This window comes from Cydia pomonella, unplaced genomic scaffold, assembly GCF_033807575.1.
Source record: "Cydia pomonella isolate Wapato2018A unplaced genomic scaffold, ilCydPomo1 PGA_scaffold_139, whole genome shotgun sequence".
Taxonomy (NCBI): domain Eukaryota; kingdom Metazoa; phylum Arthropoda; class Insecta; order Lepidoptera; family Tortricidae; genus Cydia; species Cydia pomonella.
The window spans coordinates 8,942-27,677 of record NW_026907782.1 but is presented as its reverse complement, the minus strand read 5'-3'; the positions used below and the strand labels follow the sequence as shown (position 1 = coordinate 27,677).

General features: G+C 34.4%; 1 protein-coding gene across 1 annotated transcript; it reads right to left on the bottom strand.

The window, feature by feature from the left end:
- Positions 1–3,252: 3,252 nt before the first annotated feature.
- On the bottom strand, positions 3,253–17,536 carry LOC133533235 (uncharacterized). The gene is made up of 3 exons (XM_061872189.1): positions 16,980–17,536; positions 12,030–12,134; positions 3,253–4,103 (listed from the first exon to the last, which is right to left on the bottom strand). Exons 1-3 carry the CDS (start codon positions 16,998–17,000, stop codon positions 3,591–3,593), a joined length of 639 nt encoding a protein of 212 aa, XP_061728173.1. The 5' UTR covers positions 17,001–17,536; the 3' UTR covers positions 3,253–3,590.
- Positions 17,537–18,736: the final 1,200 nt, after the last annotated feature.

Sequence of the window (18,736 nt, the reverse complement as noted above, 5' to 3'; positions counted from 1 at the left end):
CAGGTGACAGTATTTTCAATTAATTTTTTTCTGAGTCCTTCTCGGGGTATCGACCCGGGTTTATTGGCATACATTTTATACAACTGATCGACATGATGTATACCATAAATCATATATATTGTATTATAGGTTTTCCATATTAGTAGCTAAGTAGGTTACTTTTAATTTAGGTTAATTTAGACAATTATTTGCTTTCGGAAAACATAATTTGGTAAAGTGGCTTCAACGAGGAAATTAATTTAGTACAAATAATGAAATTTATAACGGATGTCAATAAGATTTTCATCTGATTATTCAAACAAGCCAACTACTTGTTATGAATTCAAATAATACGCATGATGTTCTATAGTACAAAGCGGCTGGCTAGGACTGGTGACAGAAACGAGAAATAATTTTATCAAGTTTTGTTCTGAAACTTATAATAAAAGTTAGGATAGATAGGGCAGGTACAAACCCAAGGACTATAATAGTTTACAGTGAATTGAGTAGATAATACTACAATTTTAGTTACTTTAAGGTAACATGTGTACCTACATATAAATTATAAATATACTAATCTATTTACAAAAAAAAATGCAAATTAAATTACAAAATATTTTTTGTTAATTAAAAAAAAAGTTATCAAGATAATTATAAATAAAAGAAAACATATACGCTTTCGGCAAGCGCCGAACTTGTGACTTTTGGAACACCGGTCCGACCCCTCTTAACCAACTGAGCTATGAATGCTTATCAGAAGCGTGCGAATCTTTCTAGTCCTTCATTTTTAGGGTTCCGTAGCCAAAATGGCAATAACAATGTGCTAACCCATAATAAAGTGAAGTCCAATAGAAATTTCAAAGATGTAAACAACGATGACAGAATTTGCTAGCATCTGACAACCTAAAAGTTTTAAGATGGTTGTTTTCATTGAAATATTTATAAATAAAATGTATTTTAACTAGTTATTGATATAAGTAAATAAAAGGTTGAAATACATATATAAACTGTTGATAAAATCGTGATTGTCCACAAATAGTACGAGATTACGAAGAAATGAAGGTAAATTGGTTTGTTTACATAATTTGCAATTTTTATTGGACATGAAACTCATTTTTATCAAGCAGATACATTCTACGAATTATAACTAGTACAATTTTTTATACTATCAAAGAAAAAATGGAAAAATGCACCGCATCCGGCAAGACTCGAACTTGCGAATTTTCGAAACACCGGTCCGTTCGCCCTTAACCAACACAACTTAATAGAGTTAGGCTAAGCTAAGTTCGCAGCGATTTGGTAGCCAAGACTGTGCAAGGGTTATTTTAAACGTCAAAATTCTATCACATTATTGTTTGCTCTAACTCTATAAAAGTTTAGCTAGGTCTAACTCTTAAAAATTTTTCGTGCTTAGCCGCGCTCGTACTTAAAAAAGTTGTGTACACACAACATGCCTTAATCAAGTTCTTTGTCAGTTGAGACTAAATATATTCATAATTTTAGTTAAATAAGTTGATATTAAGTAAAAAGTAAAATAATGCGCGAAATTCAATCGCCGATTCGGGTCACAACGTACGCGCCACGGGAGACGTGCCCGGGAAACAAACGACTTCAATATCAACAAAAGTGCTATCCTCATAGACAAACTCTTTCGAATCGAGCCGGGTACTATGTCGACAATCACTAATATTAGGTACAAAACTAGACCTGCGTGCGACCTCATCCGCGTACAAGTCGTTTATTACTATTAAGCCAATTTTAATCCCCTTACGGTCAATAAGAAAACAATACTGAGTGCGGCTCCACAATTTTTTAATTAGGGTCGGCAACGCGCATGTAACTCCTCTGGAGTTGCAGGCGTACATAGGCTACGGAGACTGCTTACCATCATGCGGCCCGTTTGGCACCGATGTAGTATAAAAAAATAAAAGACTAGTTTTTGATATTACCTTCTCAGGGCGTTTTTAAAGTAGACTAAATTTACTTCAGTACGAGACTAGAATTGTCTCTGTAGACCTTATAGTTTCTGAGATAAAGGTACTATGCTAAGAAGGTAGTATCAAAACTAGTCTTTAGGGTTATAAGCGCCCAAATCTAAAAAAAAGTTTTCTCGATTCTTGACAAAGCAGTGTTCGGCGGTCGAGATCACAAACTTGGATTATTTATTGGGCCAACATCATAAGCAAGCCTGCAAAAATTAGAACTACCAGATTTGACGCAAACGCTTGTGTTTGAAGTTATCTATGAAGTATAAATAAAAATACTAATTTACATTTGTATCTTTTACGAGAAGAACCAAGTGATGATAATGCTACTGCTACACGAAAATGGAGACCTGTAGGGCTAAGATGGTTGGCTCTTTATCATTTATCACCTTGCCTGTCACGTTCTAATCAGTATGTAAGTACGAAAGTAACTGGCATAGTGACAAGCGATAAAAATGGGACCATGCTGCCACTGCTGGGTGCGTCGATAAGATACGAATCATTCAAGCACGTACAGTCAGCGTCAAATACTTTGTAGCAGTCAAAGTGGCCAAATAGTTCGGTACACCATACTAAATATATGGTGTACCGAACTATTTGGCTACTTTGGTTGCTACAAAGTATTTGATGCTGAGTGTACCAATGAGTTTTTCGAAACTGATGTACGAAATATCATTTGATATTTACCAGTCGCTGTGCGAAATAAAACTTATTTAAGGCCTAATAATTAACGAAATACAACCAAAATACGATAATTAACGAAATATGACAAAGATATTTGTACCTAACAGTATTTAAGAAAATTTCAAAATGTGGACTTACCTTCAGTTCACATTTGAAATTTTCTACCCCACTATATGCGTGACCGCACACAGTTACCCGATGCTAGCGGGACTCATTGAGGACCAGGTGGCATGTCATACGTAAACGTATATTTCCCTAACATAAAAAAGGTAAGTTTTGTTTAAGCTTTTGTAATTTTTATGCGACTAATGAAAATCAGCGTCGTTAGCATCAATATTAGAAATAAATTGTAATTTTCAGAACCTCGAAAGGCAAGTTTCGGAATGGGAGTTCAAAGAGATGACAGAAATTAATCAAAACTCAAGTGGGACCTGACTGCCGTAAATTAATTTTCAGTAATTATATTACAATTTAAAATACCTTACATTTACATATTTTTGTAATTTTAGTGTTCTTCGGGTTTGGTTTGATTTATATTATACTTTGGTTTCTTGCTCTCTATAATAAAGAGTTTGGGCTTAGAGGTGAAAATAAAAGTATTAAAAACAATAACAATGTTTTTTATTCTATCTTAGTGCTAAATATATACACAACCATGACACAATCACACTCACAATATATTATTGTACACAAAAAGAAAGTCACGCACTTGGTTTAATACAAAGTAATGAAATAAATAAGTTTGGTACACACTCATCCACAAAGTTATATCGGTTTATATTAATAGGTAAAATGCATTAAACAACAAATTGTTAACTGCATTTTACCTATTGATATTATTAGTTCAAGAAAGGTTAATACATCATTTTTTTAAGCAGAAAGTATTTAGAAGGCTGTAATTTTAGCGAAGAGGTGGGAAGAAAACTAAAATTACCGTAAAGTTTAAATTTTATGGGAACCTTTTTTAGTATGTATGATGGTTTCGTAAACAGGTACTTTAAAAGGCACAGGCTTCTCTACTGGCACAATAATATGCTTCACTACCTCGAACGGCACTTCCTTAATTTTCGGTACATGTACCTGTTTCTCTACGGGATATGGTACCGACTTCTCAACGGGAATAGAAACTTCTTTAATAATAGGAATTACGACCGCCTTTGGCACTGGCACTTGAATAGGAACGGGGTGCGGCACCGGGATGAGGATAGGCTGGTTGATTTTGAATTCTACGTTTTTAGGGATTGGTACAACGACTTCCTTGTAATGCTTTATCTGTTCTGGGTTTTCTTCTTCCACGTGTTGGTGAACTGGATATGAGTGGGCCTTCAGGTCGTGCCCACTGAATCCATGACCACCGAAATCTTGACCGCCGCCGTAGTCACCCTGGCCTCCGAAGTCGTGGCCATCCGAGCCGGAGCTTTGTTCATAGCCGCCAGTGTACTCTGATGCCTGCAGCTGTTCAAAAATAATTAGAGTTAGTCAGATGCGTGCAGCTGTTCAAATATAATAAGAAAATAATAGAGAGGTATTTGTAAAATACCTAATTGAAATAAGGAACTATTTTTCCTGTGGTCAAATAATATTTGACAATAACATACACATGTAATATTACCCTACATATAATATTATAATTATTAGGTACCAACAAATCTTAATGTCATCATAATAAAACTAGTGCCTACGCCAATTCGTGGGATTACTTGCCAAGCGTACCCCAGGCTCCCATGAGCCGTGGCGAAATGTCGGGACAACGCAAGGAAGATGATGATGATGTCCTAAATTTAATGTAAATGTTATGTACAAAAACAAATAAATGTCTGTCCTACTAGGTTTTAATTGAGATCTTAGTTTTTATTCAGTGTTCTAATTCGTTTTCCAAAGAAAATAATGAACCAACATGACAGAATATTAGAAACGGAGAAAAGGACACACAGGCCAATTCGAATGTATATTGACATCAGAATGATATTAAATGTGTCATTTAGTAAGCGTGCGTCTCACTCACGCCAATACATGTACGGCCAGTTCCAAGCGAAATAGACGACAGCTAAATTATATATTTTAGAAATCACTCTGATGTCTGTGTACGTTCTAACTGGCCTGTCTTTCTCGCTCACGGCAACATCCGTTAAATTAAAACCATTTCACTCGGCTGAGTGCAACACGAAACACCGGGTAATGTTTCTATGCCACTGAATTCATCCTAAATATTAGAACAATAATAAATACAGCCAATACTATACTATTCGAGGTTGTTCTGGGGTGGCCTGTTATCACTTGCGCGTTCCAAGGTAGCCAACTAAATCTGAGTTAACCGATTAAACCCGGAGTTAACAGATTTAACTCTGTTTAAGCGGTTAACTTCGAGTTAGTTGGCTAGTCCTGGAACGCGGAAGTGGTCCTTAGTGAATTTAATTAATTTTGTATTAAACATAAATAAAACTATAATACCAAAAAGTTACATAAGTAAATAACAAAAGATAAAGTAGCAAAAACTAGCAAAAAGTTTGTTATCTTTTCTCGTAACTATCAGAACGGCGACATTCACTTTTACTTGTTTTTTAACTTTCCACCTTCGTTCCACTTCCTCCGTCGTACAACCGAAGTTACGTCAGTGAATCGAATTCACGGAAATTGGCCAACTTCTAAAAACCGAAAGTAGTTCACTTAATCTTTGCGAATTAATGTTTCCTTGCAAAGTTCCGTTATCCGCCAAATTTAGCTTTTGTTATACCTACAGGTTGAGTAGGTACCTGCTATTACTAATTAGTGTTCAGTCTAGCTTTATACCCCTAACGTCTCTTCTATAAAGGTAAAGTTTAGGTTTATTTCATAATGCCGTGAAATATATCATTCATGTTGTAATTACGTGTCAGAAACACACATTATTAACGTGGGTGAATAATAATCTAAAATTGATAAAACTATAGCTAAATATTTATACCAATTTTACCTACATACCTACACATTTATTGCAATTGTTCATTAAAAATTGCAAGCCTAATTTACTCGTACTCGTAATTCATATTATTAATTAACTATGACAAGTAATTGAGCGTGGAAATGCTGCCAGCATCATGGGCACCTTCGCACTTTCGCACCGGAAATGAGAAGAAGCGGTTTGTTTCTATAATTTTAAGTTATAAATTTTAGTTGTAGGTAATTTATTAATAATTTCTATGCCATTTATCCTTTAAATGTAAGTAGTATACATAGTCACGTGTTATGTTATAAAAAAATGTTTAAATGTTATATTTGTACTAACCCTAGGTTTATGTATAAGTTACTAACACATTATGGAGTGTTTTCCTATACCTATATCTAAGAAAATAATTCATTTCAATAGCTGACTTACTGACACGCGAAACTCAGAGGCCGGCCAACAAGAACTGGCTAACCCAATGAGCGGTCTAGTCTAGACCTGTCTAATTGCCTATCTGTAATCTCACTAGAGAACTTGCCTAGTCGATTGTCGGTAGATTGACCCAATTGCTAACTTGGTGATAAAGCAGTGTCCCACTTACAAAACTAAATACAGAAACTCGTCGTTGCACGTTCCGATCTTAACATTTTGTTATTATTATAACTTCCCTTATCTAAACAGTCCGTTGAATTTACTTCTCACTTAGTTTCTTGAAAATATAATACGTACTTAGTACTTTAAGTACTTAGATTAGCATGTCGGCTTTTCAGGATTAAAAGTACCGAATCCATGGCGCGGAATTTTAAGTAAGTAAGTAAGTAAATATTCTTTATTGCACCAACAATTATACATTTTAAATACATGTAAAACTACAAATGAATTTTAAAGGAAAATAGAACCAGGTAACAACAGGCGGTCTTATCGCTAAAAAGCGATCTCTTCCAGACAACCTTTAGGTAGCAGGAAATTTAGAACTCATACAAAAGTCAACAGGTAGTGCAAGGAGCTAAATATGGAGACTATTAAACACAAACACACATACTACTTATATAAGTATTAAAACAATACCTAATATACTAATAAATATACAATATAATGTAATATATATATATACTTACACATATACAATATTTATATATTGTATATGTGTAAGTATATATATATATAATGTAATGGCAACTTAAGAGATAAAAAGTATAGTTTCAGCTGATTTTTTCAAAATATTTTAAGGTATCTTTACTACGTTTAAAAAAATAAGTTAAATATCCTTGAATATTTGTAATAGTTTATATATATTACGTTGCTTTCTAAAATACAAACGAAATTTATAATTTTCCATATGTAACTGTTCCTCTTAAATCATACCTAAGTTTTTACTACATCGATACATGTAACTAACTATCTTTTTTTAGCATTTTATTTTATTTCATTTATTTTTAATGAAAAATGACTACTGGAAACTTCTTTGTGTATAACAGAATAGTTACACTACTGATACGAGCATGAGCATATGCTCTTGGCCGGTTTTCTGTTATACATTACGCCAATTCAAACAATTGTTTCTACGTAACTGCCAGTAGCTTCCGGTCAAATCAAACCATACATTATTTTTCCTTCTATAATACAAAATCTTTTTACGGTAAAATGTCCATTATGTGATCGGCTTTAAAGGACCAACATAAATATAAAATTACCTGCTTGAACGACACTTAAGAATTCATAAAGAGTCCCTTTAAAACCCGAAGAAAAATGGCCAAGATTGTAGCGTTTGATAGCCGAGATGAGGTAATAAATCATGTAAAATGTAAAGGCCACAACACCGTCTGAACCCTTCACAGTCGTAAATGGACATTCTTCTTCAGTACCAAACTTTTGTGTTTTAATTCTGTAAACGTGCTTTACAGGCTTAGCAAGCTAACTGAATTTCTATAAAATATAATTAGAGCCCACTGTTATCAGTGGGCTCTAATTATATTTTACCGTCTGAACCCTTCACAGCCGTAAATGGACATTCTTCTTCAGTACCAAACTTTTGTGTTTTAATTCTGTAAACGTACTTTACAGGCTTAGCAAGCTAACTGAATTTCTATAAAATATAATTAGAGCCCACTGATAACCATGCGTAAAATTATAAATAATATATGTGATAATACAGGGTGGGCGAATATGTGTGATACACTTTTTTTTAAATGTAATTATTTTAAATGCATAATTTATTAAATATTTTTTTCAGAAATATATCATTCAGGGTTGGCAATTTCCGCCACATGTGTACCTCTAGCAGCAAGCATTTTTTTCTCAAATGTTTGTGTTGTTTAAAACACGTTGTTGGTTCGATTAATTTCGAGAAACAGTGATTGGTACTGACTTATTTCTGTGGGGCTATCTAAAATAACGTATCTATGGTAACAAGCTGATGAAATTGAAACAGTTAAAACCGACCATCCAACACAAATTTACTTATACAACGCCGAAAATGTGAGAAAATATGCTGAGAATTGCGATGATAAGCGCTCACAATTGCTTGCTGTTGTGGAGGACATATGTCAGTGTCAGACATTATGTTCCGCGTGTATTTGCCAACCCTGAAGAATATATTTTAAAATAATACTTAATAATTTAAAAAACAAAATGTATACTTGTTATTTGCCCATCCTGTATATGTTTCACTATATTGTCGAAAGGAATCATTAAACGGATCAAACACATTTCAGAAAAAGGTCACTTCTGTGCACAATACATTAAAAGTAACGACCCGGGTAGGCGGGTATATATATACCACGTTTCTCTTATTTGAGTCTTAATTAAATATACTAAAAAAATATACTCCACTTGTAAAGATTTGCTTAAGATTCTCTTAACTTTTTGATGTCTACAGGAAACACGCGAACCAGTTAAGGTGCCGTAGGTTCAGAGAGCGGAGTTTTTGAAAAATCGTACCGGTTTTTTAGATAAAAATACGATTCCCAAACATTTTATAAGCAATCATGAGGATTTTCTCTAGGGACTTAAGGAATTCGAAACCTATTTTTTTTTGACTTTTGCTCGATAGTTAAAATCTTCACTTTAAAATTCTGAAACAATTTATGCACAAAATGCGCAATTTTTTTTAAAAGATACAGCAATTAATATTCAAAATAACATCAAATTAATATTCAAAATTATTATATCCGCGGTCCCGAGCACTTATCCATCCACGGGACAAAATCATTTCACAGGGGAAAGTTCATCGTAATTAAAAAATATATTAGAATTAAAAGTTCTTCATGACTGAAAACAAAAAAAAAATTGTTTCCATATCCTGCTTTATTCCAACCATTCATGGCTTAATTTCTTCATACTTATATTTGTTTTTGCTTAAGAGAGCTATTTACATTTGACCGCTCGCGCTCGCGCCCCTGGCAGCAGCGCAGTACGGAAACAAAGTTAATTAAAAAAACCCGGCCAAATGCAAGTCGTAACCACGCATTGACCTAACAATTTCTTAATGAACAGATGAACGTATTCAAGGACACACTTTGGCATGAGTAGTCTGTTGTCCTCTTATACATTTTCAGTTTTTGCAATTTTCCTTGCACTTGAGCTTTATATTTTAAGACAAATGCTACGATTCTAGATCAAATAAGGTTTTAATTTTCTCGCGAGTATTGTGTTCACATGCAGCATAGAAAAGCGTTTGTCTATTTCGTTGACTTAAAACTTTTTTTTTTACACACCAAGCTCTGATATATTATATATTTCAGTATTTTTCACATTAGTTTCATCTCGATACCCAGTGTGCAGCCAAAAAACGAAAAGCATACTATTCCTATTAAAGGTCCGTTTTTACTTTTTGTGGCATGGAACTCTAAAAATAGTTTTTCATTTTCCAGGATTCGGTAGACTAGGTAACTTTAATAAATATTTTTTATTTATATCAAGAAACGCAAGGCATGCATCTTCACTCTCAGACGTATTGGATCCTAAAAACTACATCTGATCTGGATCTGATCTGTCAGTGTTACAAGTGATATTTCTTCAACCAAATAAATCAGTTTTGACACTGACAGATCAGATCCTTATGGATCCTAATTCAGATCTATTTCACAAGCAGTTGTTATAATCAAAATACGCCTGTCTGTATTTAAAAATCCCTTTGATTTCAGGATGTTCCCGACTTAGACTAGTGGGATTTGAAAGTAGATAGGTAACCAAATGGATTTTTTCCATTGAGAAAAGATAGTATTTGAGATCTTTTGATGTGCGCACCGAAAAGTGAGACTTTCCGGTACATTAACTATTCAAGAGGACCCTTACTTGATGTTTCTCTTAGTTGGAAACCAATACATTGATATCCAACACACACAAGTGGGCTTCTGGTTATACTCATATACTCGTAGAGTTCTTATTTGTATATAATTTGATGTTAGTTTTCATGGAATTCGGAAGTAACGCAAGTATAAAATTGTTAAGTTTATAGCAGTATAATTTTTATCGAAACATGAAAATTACATCTTTCTGTATGTGATACCCTAGCTCTTAAACGGATGCACCGGTTTTCTACTGGTGGTTAATAAACACGTTTTGTCCATTTTATCGTGTTTATCATCCGTTTTTTTGAAAATACATTTATTTATCGTCATCGTGAGGAAACCTGCATACATCTGCGAAGAAATTCAAAGGTGTATGTGAAGTCCCCAATCCGCATTGGGCTAGCGTGGGGACTATAGCCCGAGCCCTCTCGCGCATGAGAGGAGGCCTGTGCCCAGCAGTGGGACGTATATAGGCTGAATTATTATTATATTACATTTATTTATGACAAAACAGACACGGATGACAAAAACATGTTGACAATTTTTTATTTTTATTTTTTATTAGCCTGTTTGAGTGTCCCACTGCTGGGCAAAGGCCCTTGATTTCCACGATTCCCGATTTGGTGTTTCCTCCGGCCAGTTGTTCAGGAAGCTGTCCAGGTCATCCCGCCATCTCCGCGTGGGCCTGCCCCGTCCACGTCCCTCTACCGGCATCCACTTGGTGGCTATGCTAGCCCACCTCTCTGGGTGCATGCGGTAGACGTGACCGGCCCAGTTCCATTTTAGCCTAGCGGTTTTCTCGCCTACGTCAGCAATGCGGGTTTTTGAACGTAGCGTGGTGTTTCTTATCCGATCCGTTAGTTTAACACCTAGAATGCTGCGCTCCATAGCGCGTTGGCAAACCTTCAGTTTGGACTTCTGAATCTCTGTGAGTGACCAAGCTTGGGCCCCGTAGGTTAGGATAGGCAGAATACACATGTCAACGAGTTTGCGCTTCAGTGACAATGGAAGGTTACCCTTCATTAGCTCTTTCATGGACCAGTAGCTCTTCCAGGCATTTTGAACACGGTGCTCTATTTCCTTGTCTTGCCTGTTACTGAAAGAGACTAGCTGGCCCAAGTAGATGTACTCGTCAACATACTGTATGTTCTGCCCGTCCACGTCGATACTGCGACGATTCCTACTGATGGTCATAACTTGAGTTTTCGCGCGGTTCATTTCAAGTCCTACCTGAAGGCTTGCGTTGCTCAGATCTTGGAGCATTTGCTTTAGTTCTGCTGCAGAAGGGGCAAAGAGAACGATGTCGTCGGCGAAACGAAGATTTGATAGCTTCCTACCACCGACGTCTATTCCCTTAGCCTCCCAGGAAACCGCCAGGCCCTTGAAAACTTCTTCGAGGGTGCTTGTGAATAGTTTAGGAGACAGCGGATCACCCTGTTTAACACCTCGTTGAATAGGGAACGACGGACCGGAGTACTGAAGTTTGATATCGGCGGTGCTGTTATTGTATATATTTTTGATTAAGTTTATATAAGTAGGATTAATGTTTTGGTTTATGAGTGTACACTATGGCATGTTGACAATACAATGAATTAACATTTAGCGCAAAATGCCATAAAAGGGTCACGACTCAGCATGTAGCTGGCAAAGCCAGCGCTGTTCTTCCGTTGTGACCCAGGCGTACGCCATTGCATTGCATTGCGTTTGAAGGATATTTAGCTCCTTTGTTAGTTGTTTAAACGTTATTTATTTTCTTTATGGTATATGGTATATTTAGATATATAAGATAAAAAATTCGTCATAAATTAATATGATTTAAACTGTCTACAGGTTTGGATATGTCGGTTGGAAGGTTATAATTATTGCATATTACTCACACTGAAAAAAATGGATAGCCGAACTGGTTTTGTAACTTTACTAAATAACTAAACTACGGTTATAAGAAAATAAACTTTGCATAAATTTACAAACTTATTTTGTAGTGTATACCCAGTACCTGAACACTGATAGCCAAATCGGTTTTGTAACATATAACACATAGTTCGCAAGTCCCAATTTTTGTGTAAACAGTAACCAAAATTTTGTTACAGTTATGCAAACATTTCTTTCAGTGCATGCATCAATTATACTAATTCTGACAATGGTTTGAAAAACCATCCTGTATACCTGTTGATCTGCCTGGTCTTGCCTGGCCTGTGCGTACTGCATGTACTGCCTGTAAGGGTCCCAGGCGGAGTGAGCTGAGGACGCCACCACAAGCGCGCTAAGTAACTGTAACAAAATAAAAACAAGTACAAGTTTAGTCAAACAATATATAAGCATTACACTTTAAGTTTATTATTACGCCTTTCGCTACCTACGCAAAAATCTACAATTCAGTTTTCAATAAAAGAGTGAAGCCTAATCAATTTTCTGTTTCTTAGTCCACCGGCTTCGTTAAACAAAACATGGGCAATAACATCATCTCGCTTCGCTTTATATTAATAAGGTTAAACACAAAACTCAGACCCACAAATGTATAGTTTTACAAAGTAGGTAACGCTATATACATAAAAATGTTGGTAATGTGCCACACAAACGTCGACAGCGCATTACAAATATTTGATCGATCGATGTCAATCATTTAGCGTCCATAAGAAGCAGAGTGGTGCTTTGTAGACTATATTTTTTGTTGTTAAAAACCCTTCCTTAAACTATTATTAGGAAACTAATTTTCTCGAATTAACACACCTTAAAAATTAAATATGGGGAATTTGAAGAAGCTGGAACTAAAACGATTGCAGCGCCTTTTGCGTATAGCTTTGCACGTTTATCGTCATTATATTAATAAAATTTCCTCGCTTATCATTTGGGCCTCATTGTTATTCTAGTAACCAACTAACAAGAACGTCGCCACTTTGAGTGACTTCATGCCCGAGTACCTACCCAATGACGCCTCGCGAACTAGCCTGCGTCCTATAGATACCGACCCGCGAGGTAGCCACTCCATCACGAAGTAAGCTGGTGTGAAATCATGTGCTGGCTTCAGATAGTGCGGTGGTTTACGTCGCGCCCATTGACAGCGCAAATTAAATCCGTAAGTAGTGTTTGGCCGAAAGTAATAGCGGGAATTAAATACGTTCATATCTATTTATTATGTACATTATCTATTAATGATTTAAGCGACAAGAAAGCATTAGAATTTGTATGTATGCTTCAGTTAAATAATCTATTGTTAGTATCGTTATTGGCGACTCTTTGAACCGTTTTAAATAGATATTATGACAAGCTGTTTATTACCTATGTCGGACTAGTTAATTATAAAGACAGGTAGTAGTCAAAAAGAGTTACTACATACTTCATAATTGACACAACAACATTAGCATGGTCTCAGTGTTATTATTGAATTTAAAACCGAGTTTAACTATATTTCAACGGCATAATTTGAGCATAGGATGACATTTCTGTATTAAGTAGAAAGCAGATAAATAATACACAGATCGTACTAGTCCCAAACTAAATAAGGCTGATATACAGCTAGGTACTTTAATTTTACTAGAAGACAACGTTCATATTTATATGCTGTTTTAAAGTTTTTAATCTTTACTGATCGCTGGCATGATAAATATTCAAACAAGAAAAGCAAGTTTCCAGGTCAAATTGGCTTAGCTATTTGAAATTTGAACTCGCGCCAAAATGGAAGTGGTTTTATAAAGCGTAGGTACCATTTGGAAACAAATATGAAAATGGAAGTGAATAACAAAAAAGTGACAAGCTAAAATGAAGAATTGAATGCGAACACGTCGCTGGGTAATTAATAATTAGCATTTTGTCGCTATACTTACTCAACCTCGTATTTATATATATAAGATACGTATATCAAATACGAGTTTGAGTAAGTATAGCGACGATTTTGAGTACTTATTTTTTAAGTAAGAGTTAATTGCTAAATATATTTAGTATATTTATTAAAAATTCTGTATTTGTAGAGTTTCATAGTCCAAAAGGAACCCTTATAGTGTCTCTCCGTTCGCGGTTTAAACCAGCCGTATTGGTAGCATTAGAAGCCGTATTGGCAGCAGAAAGGAGATCGTCGATTTTGTATAGGCACTTGGGTCTAGAACAAAGCTAGAGCGTTTTGGATTATAACGAACGTTTTATTAATCGTCAGTATCTCTAGATTACGATGGTAAAAACAAAATCACGAAATAAACCGGGAATGTGGAGAAATCCTGCAGTGACTGCAGTATAAATATGTATCTAAAAAAAAACCGTTAAATACGTGCGGTATTGTTTAAAAAAAATTACAGAATCTGGAGTGTAAATAAACTGGAATCATTTGCTCATTAATATAAAGTAATATTTAGATCTTGGTTGTAGTTCATTATTTCCTAATGATAGTGAACATATTGTTAATTGACCATTTGTAATACGTCTTTCAACAATAACAAGGTTTATTTAAGGTTGGCGTTGCTAACAAATATTTGACAGATTGAAAAAAGATGGATGGGTTTTGTTGTATCAAAGGAGTATACTTAATATCATTATTCTGAATACATCTCCAAACTTTAAACTAAAATGTAAAGTAAAGTTACAGTTACGAAAATTTGGCCTTATTTTTTATTCGCCTCAACCCATGGTGTGGGGTGATCTTGGATAGGTCTTGCAAAATTAACATGTTTCTGTGATTTTTTTTAGTAAATAATTTAGAAAATAATTACTCCGAATTACAGAACAAAGCTTCCTCATCTCCTCTAACATTTATACATGGTTTCCGACAAATATAAAAAAAACATCATTAAACTTTCTAATACACTACTTATTCAAACTTGAGCAGTTTAGTAAAAGGGTGTAAGTGCCGTAAAATGCTCGTAATTGTTTGCACATATGCGTAAAATCGTACACTATATTTTTCGTAATTTGCAGTTTAGCTAGGAAACAAACGTTATGTATTATCTAATTTATAGCACTCAAATATTTTAGACCCCAGCCTTGCGGATGGCGTCTTAAAGCTGGTATTGTATATCATACGCATTGTTGGTCTACTCGTATTTTCTCGTTACGCTCAAGACACGGCGGTATATCACGAACGGCAGCGATGTTTGCTTTCCTCTGATTTGAGCGTTCAATCTCGTCTAAGGCATTTAAGCTTTCAAGGGTTTTTCGTTACGTTAAAATAATGAATAAAGTTTATCCTCTGACGCAATTGGGTGAGAAAAGTTGATATTTTGATAAAAATCTCACTATTTGACAGATAAAATTTCCATGGAGTCGAATTTTGCCAGTGATTTGCAGCACTTCTTCTAAAAGGCGGATACGACAACCCGCAAGCGCACCCCTCGGTCATGGTTTGCATCGGTGATGAATACAATTAAATCTGTACTAATCAAAAAGTTTAATATGAAAAATATTTTATAAGAAAATGCCGAACTTAAAAGTTAGGTAAACAATAGTTATTTGTACAACAAGAGAGCAAAGTTTGATATCTCTTCGAGTGCTTGTTTTGAGTCCCGTGCAAGCGAAAGATTCTATAATATAATCTAATTTAGAATCTTGAGCGTAGTAAGGGATTCAAAAGCGCACGAGATGTAAATAACTTTGATCTCGTGTAGTACACAAAATTTTTCACGTCAGTCAGCCATCAAAAAATACAACCTGAAAAAATGTAATCCAAACGGACGGATCAATATTTCACTCATGTTTTCTGAAGGTATTCTAACAATTAACTTTAATTACCGCAATAAAACAAAACGAAAGAAATTTCAATAAAATAATACGAAAATAATGAATTAACGAACAAACGACGACATAACGAATTGACAGTTCAATCGACAACTTTTTTTTGTAAAAAAAAAACTTTGTCAGATCCGGTCCGAATTGCGGATACTACTATTTGTCAACTATAGTAGAGAAAAGTAGTTAAGTAGAATAATTATTATTTACTGCGTAAATTTGTATAAGTTCATTGTTTTGATTGTATAATAAAATACGTAAAATATGGTGTTTTTATTAAATTTTAAACTTTTATTTCATTAATTAATTATTACGAATGAAGACTTGTAGGGTGTTTTGGAACGATGCGGTCTGACTTATTTCGGAGGTCTATTATAAACCGTCAATATACCGTTGAATTACGTATGCACTTTTTTGTCTCTTTCTTTTTGCTAATGACGTGAAAGGGATAAAGACAATAGAACCCAAATATTTCGAACTTATATTAGGCCCCGCACGTTGAAATGACATTTAAATCTAAAGGTCAATTGTATGTTATTTTGTCTCACTCGGTGAGCAAAATGCGATTTTGCTCACTGTTTTTAAGCAGCAAATTACCCTTGTTCGAGCTGCTGACGTGAAAATTTTATTAACATTAAAAAGTAGTCATAAACGCACGTTCCCGTTCGTATTATTTCACCGTAAGCAGGATAATATCACAACAGTAGTAAATCTTTTCGCAGCGTGGTTACGTTGTCGGATATAGGCTGATATATAGTATTGCTGCCCGCTCCCATTTATCCTGCATTTAGTGTTGCGAAAGATATAAGCACTTTGTCGTCCTTTTAACCCCATTAACTACTTAATTAGGTTTATTTACAAACAAATATGTGCAGTTTAGAAATAATTGATACTAATAGAGAAATGTTAGTACATACATTTTTCAGCCTGGTTGGAGCATTTCATTTATTTTTAAAAAGATTTTTACTTATTTAAGTGCATTTTTTTCTGTTATGACACAAATTTTTCGGTATTACTAATAATAGTAAACTAGACCATACGCAGTAACATATTTACTTGAACAAATGAACTTAATATTTTACATATTTTATTTATACACATTTATTCAGCAAATACAATACAGATTATAACAGTAGAAATTAAATAAATAAATAAGTAAATATCTGGTAAAACGTCTGTCAGTCGGAGTGTGGAAGGGCGGCACCATCATCGAAACCAAATAATTTCGCTGCTGGCTTCCATTTGTGGCGAAATATATAATATTTTAATATTTTACAAGTTATTTTTATAGTTTGAAAAAAATCACTTTTAAATCATCACTTTGTTTGAGATTTTTTAAATAAGTTCTAATAACGCATACATTAGTTTCGTATATTTCACTTATAATATAAAATAAAAACTCACATATGCCTGAATAACACACATCGTTGCTAGTTCCCCGGTGTCACAAGTAAAAGTAATGTCACAATAACCAGCTCACCATTTTATACTTAGTCTATCATAGTACATTCCAATTTTAGGTAACTCCGTATCATTTTATTTTTCATCATAATCCAGTGAATAAGATCGATCAGCTCAAAGTAACCAAACTATTTGATAGGTCTATGTTATTTGGACACGTTATATCATCGATGCTTGTGAATGTGACTTAAGTGAGTTTTTACCATATTTTTAGATGCATTGCTGGATACATATTGCGCTTACTATAATATACAGATTGTGGCGCAGTAATGGATTTTGTGTACTAAGAAATTTGCATTATCAGGTTACTTTTGTAATACGCAGAGAGTTCGTTGTGGTTTTAACTTACTTTTTTTTGTTTATTTACCTCTGCTTTAATTGAATGAACTGCTTCGAAGTGAATGTATTTAAAAATCTATGAATGTACGGAAGGATTTGGCAGCAGGTACTGCAATGTGAAAGGTTGTAAGACTTGTAAGTACTTATTTGCATAATAATTAGACGTCGCATACATTACGTTACATAATATCGGTATTTATGTATTTCCATATACTAACAGCAGTTGCAGTTGAACTTTCACTCAGGTTGGCATAATGATTTTCATCGTCGTCGTCAGATACTTAAATAACATAAAAAATTGTTTTCTTATCGGAAATAATAAATAAATGCCTCATGCGGACAATAATCAAATAACTGAGATATATGGAGTAGATAAATACGATCTAGTTAGCTTCAAACCAGAAGTGAACTGGTTATTACTGAATCAGTAGGCCATCTTGTACTCTTTCGTAACTTTGTATCAAGTGAAACTAGGGTCAAGCACAGGGTGTCTCGCCAAGGTGACAATCGCTTGCGCTATGACAACGAAACGCTTTGTGTCTCTCTATCACTCTTCCGTAGATATTACTGCGACAGTTGCGTTTCATTCGCTACGGAGCGTAAACGATTGGCATGTTGTGTTGTTACTAATGTTAAAGGTGCATCAGAGCAGGTGCCGTTCAGTTTTCGTACAAAAAAAATGTATAATTTCAAGTCGCATGCGTTCAAAGTATATAATGAACGATTTGCATAAAAATAAAATGCATAATTTCATAAAACATAACGTTTAATTACCACAATATGTACCTACTCAATTATCATAAGAACATTTGATATAATGTTTATTTTAACTACTGTCCACTTTCATAATATACATTTAGTGTAACGATGTATGCAATACAGTACACTTTTAAACTTTACCTATACATAACTATTTGCGTTATCAGTAGCCCACAACATTCGATTTGCAACATACACTAAAGTAAGTAAGTTTGTTAGTTACCCATAATTTACAAAAGGTAAGACAAAAGCCCTTCGGAGCGGTAATAGAAGCTCCGCGATGCGGGGCTTCGTAAACTTTTTAGCGGATCCTAGCTGTATTTGTAAACATAAACATTATATGACGTGTCTATTTAGTCGATCTATGCAAAATGAAGTTATGCAAATTGATAACTGATTATACGTTATGAAATTATACAAGTTTTTATGCATTTTACTTTTATTTGCTTATATAACTAAAAATTATCTAATCCGTTCTTATGCAAAATTAAAATATAGTATTGGTTTTCATACGAAATTTATACGTATTTTTTTTGTTTTTTATTCAGGTAATTACAGCACAATACTAAACGTAATTAAAACAAAAGTATCGTTAAACCAGT

What these genes read in the sequence shown, in the direction of transcription:
- LOC133533235 (XM_061872189.1), bottom strand. Translation starts at nt 17,000, where the DNA reads ATGTGTGTTATTCAGGCATAT. An exon ending in TGTGTGTTATTCAGGCATAT is followed by an intron (nt 12,135 to 16,979) that starts GTGAGTTTTTAT and finishes ATTTTGTTACAG; the next exon opens with TTACTTAGCGCGCTTGTGGT. An exon ending in AAGACCAGGCAGATCAACAG is followed by an intron (nt 4,104 to 12,029) that starts GTATACAGGATG and finishes ATTTTTGAACAG; the next exon opens with CTGCAGGCATCAGAGTACAC.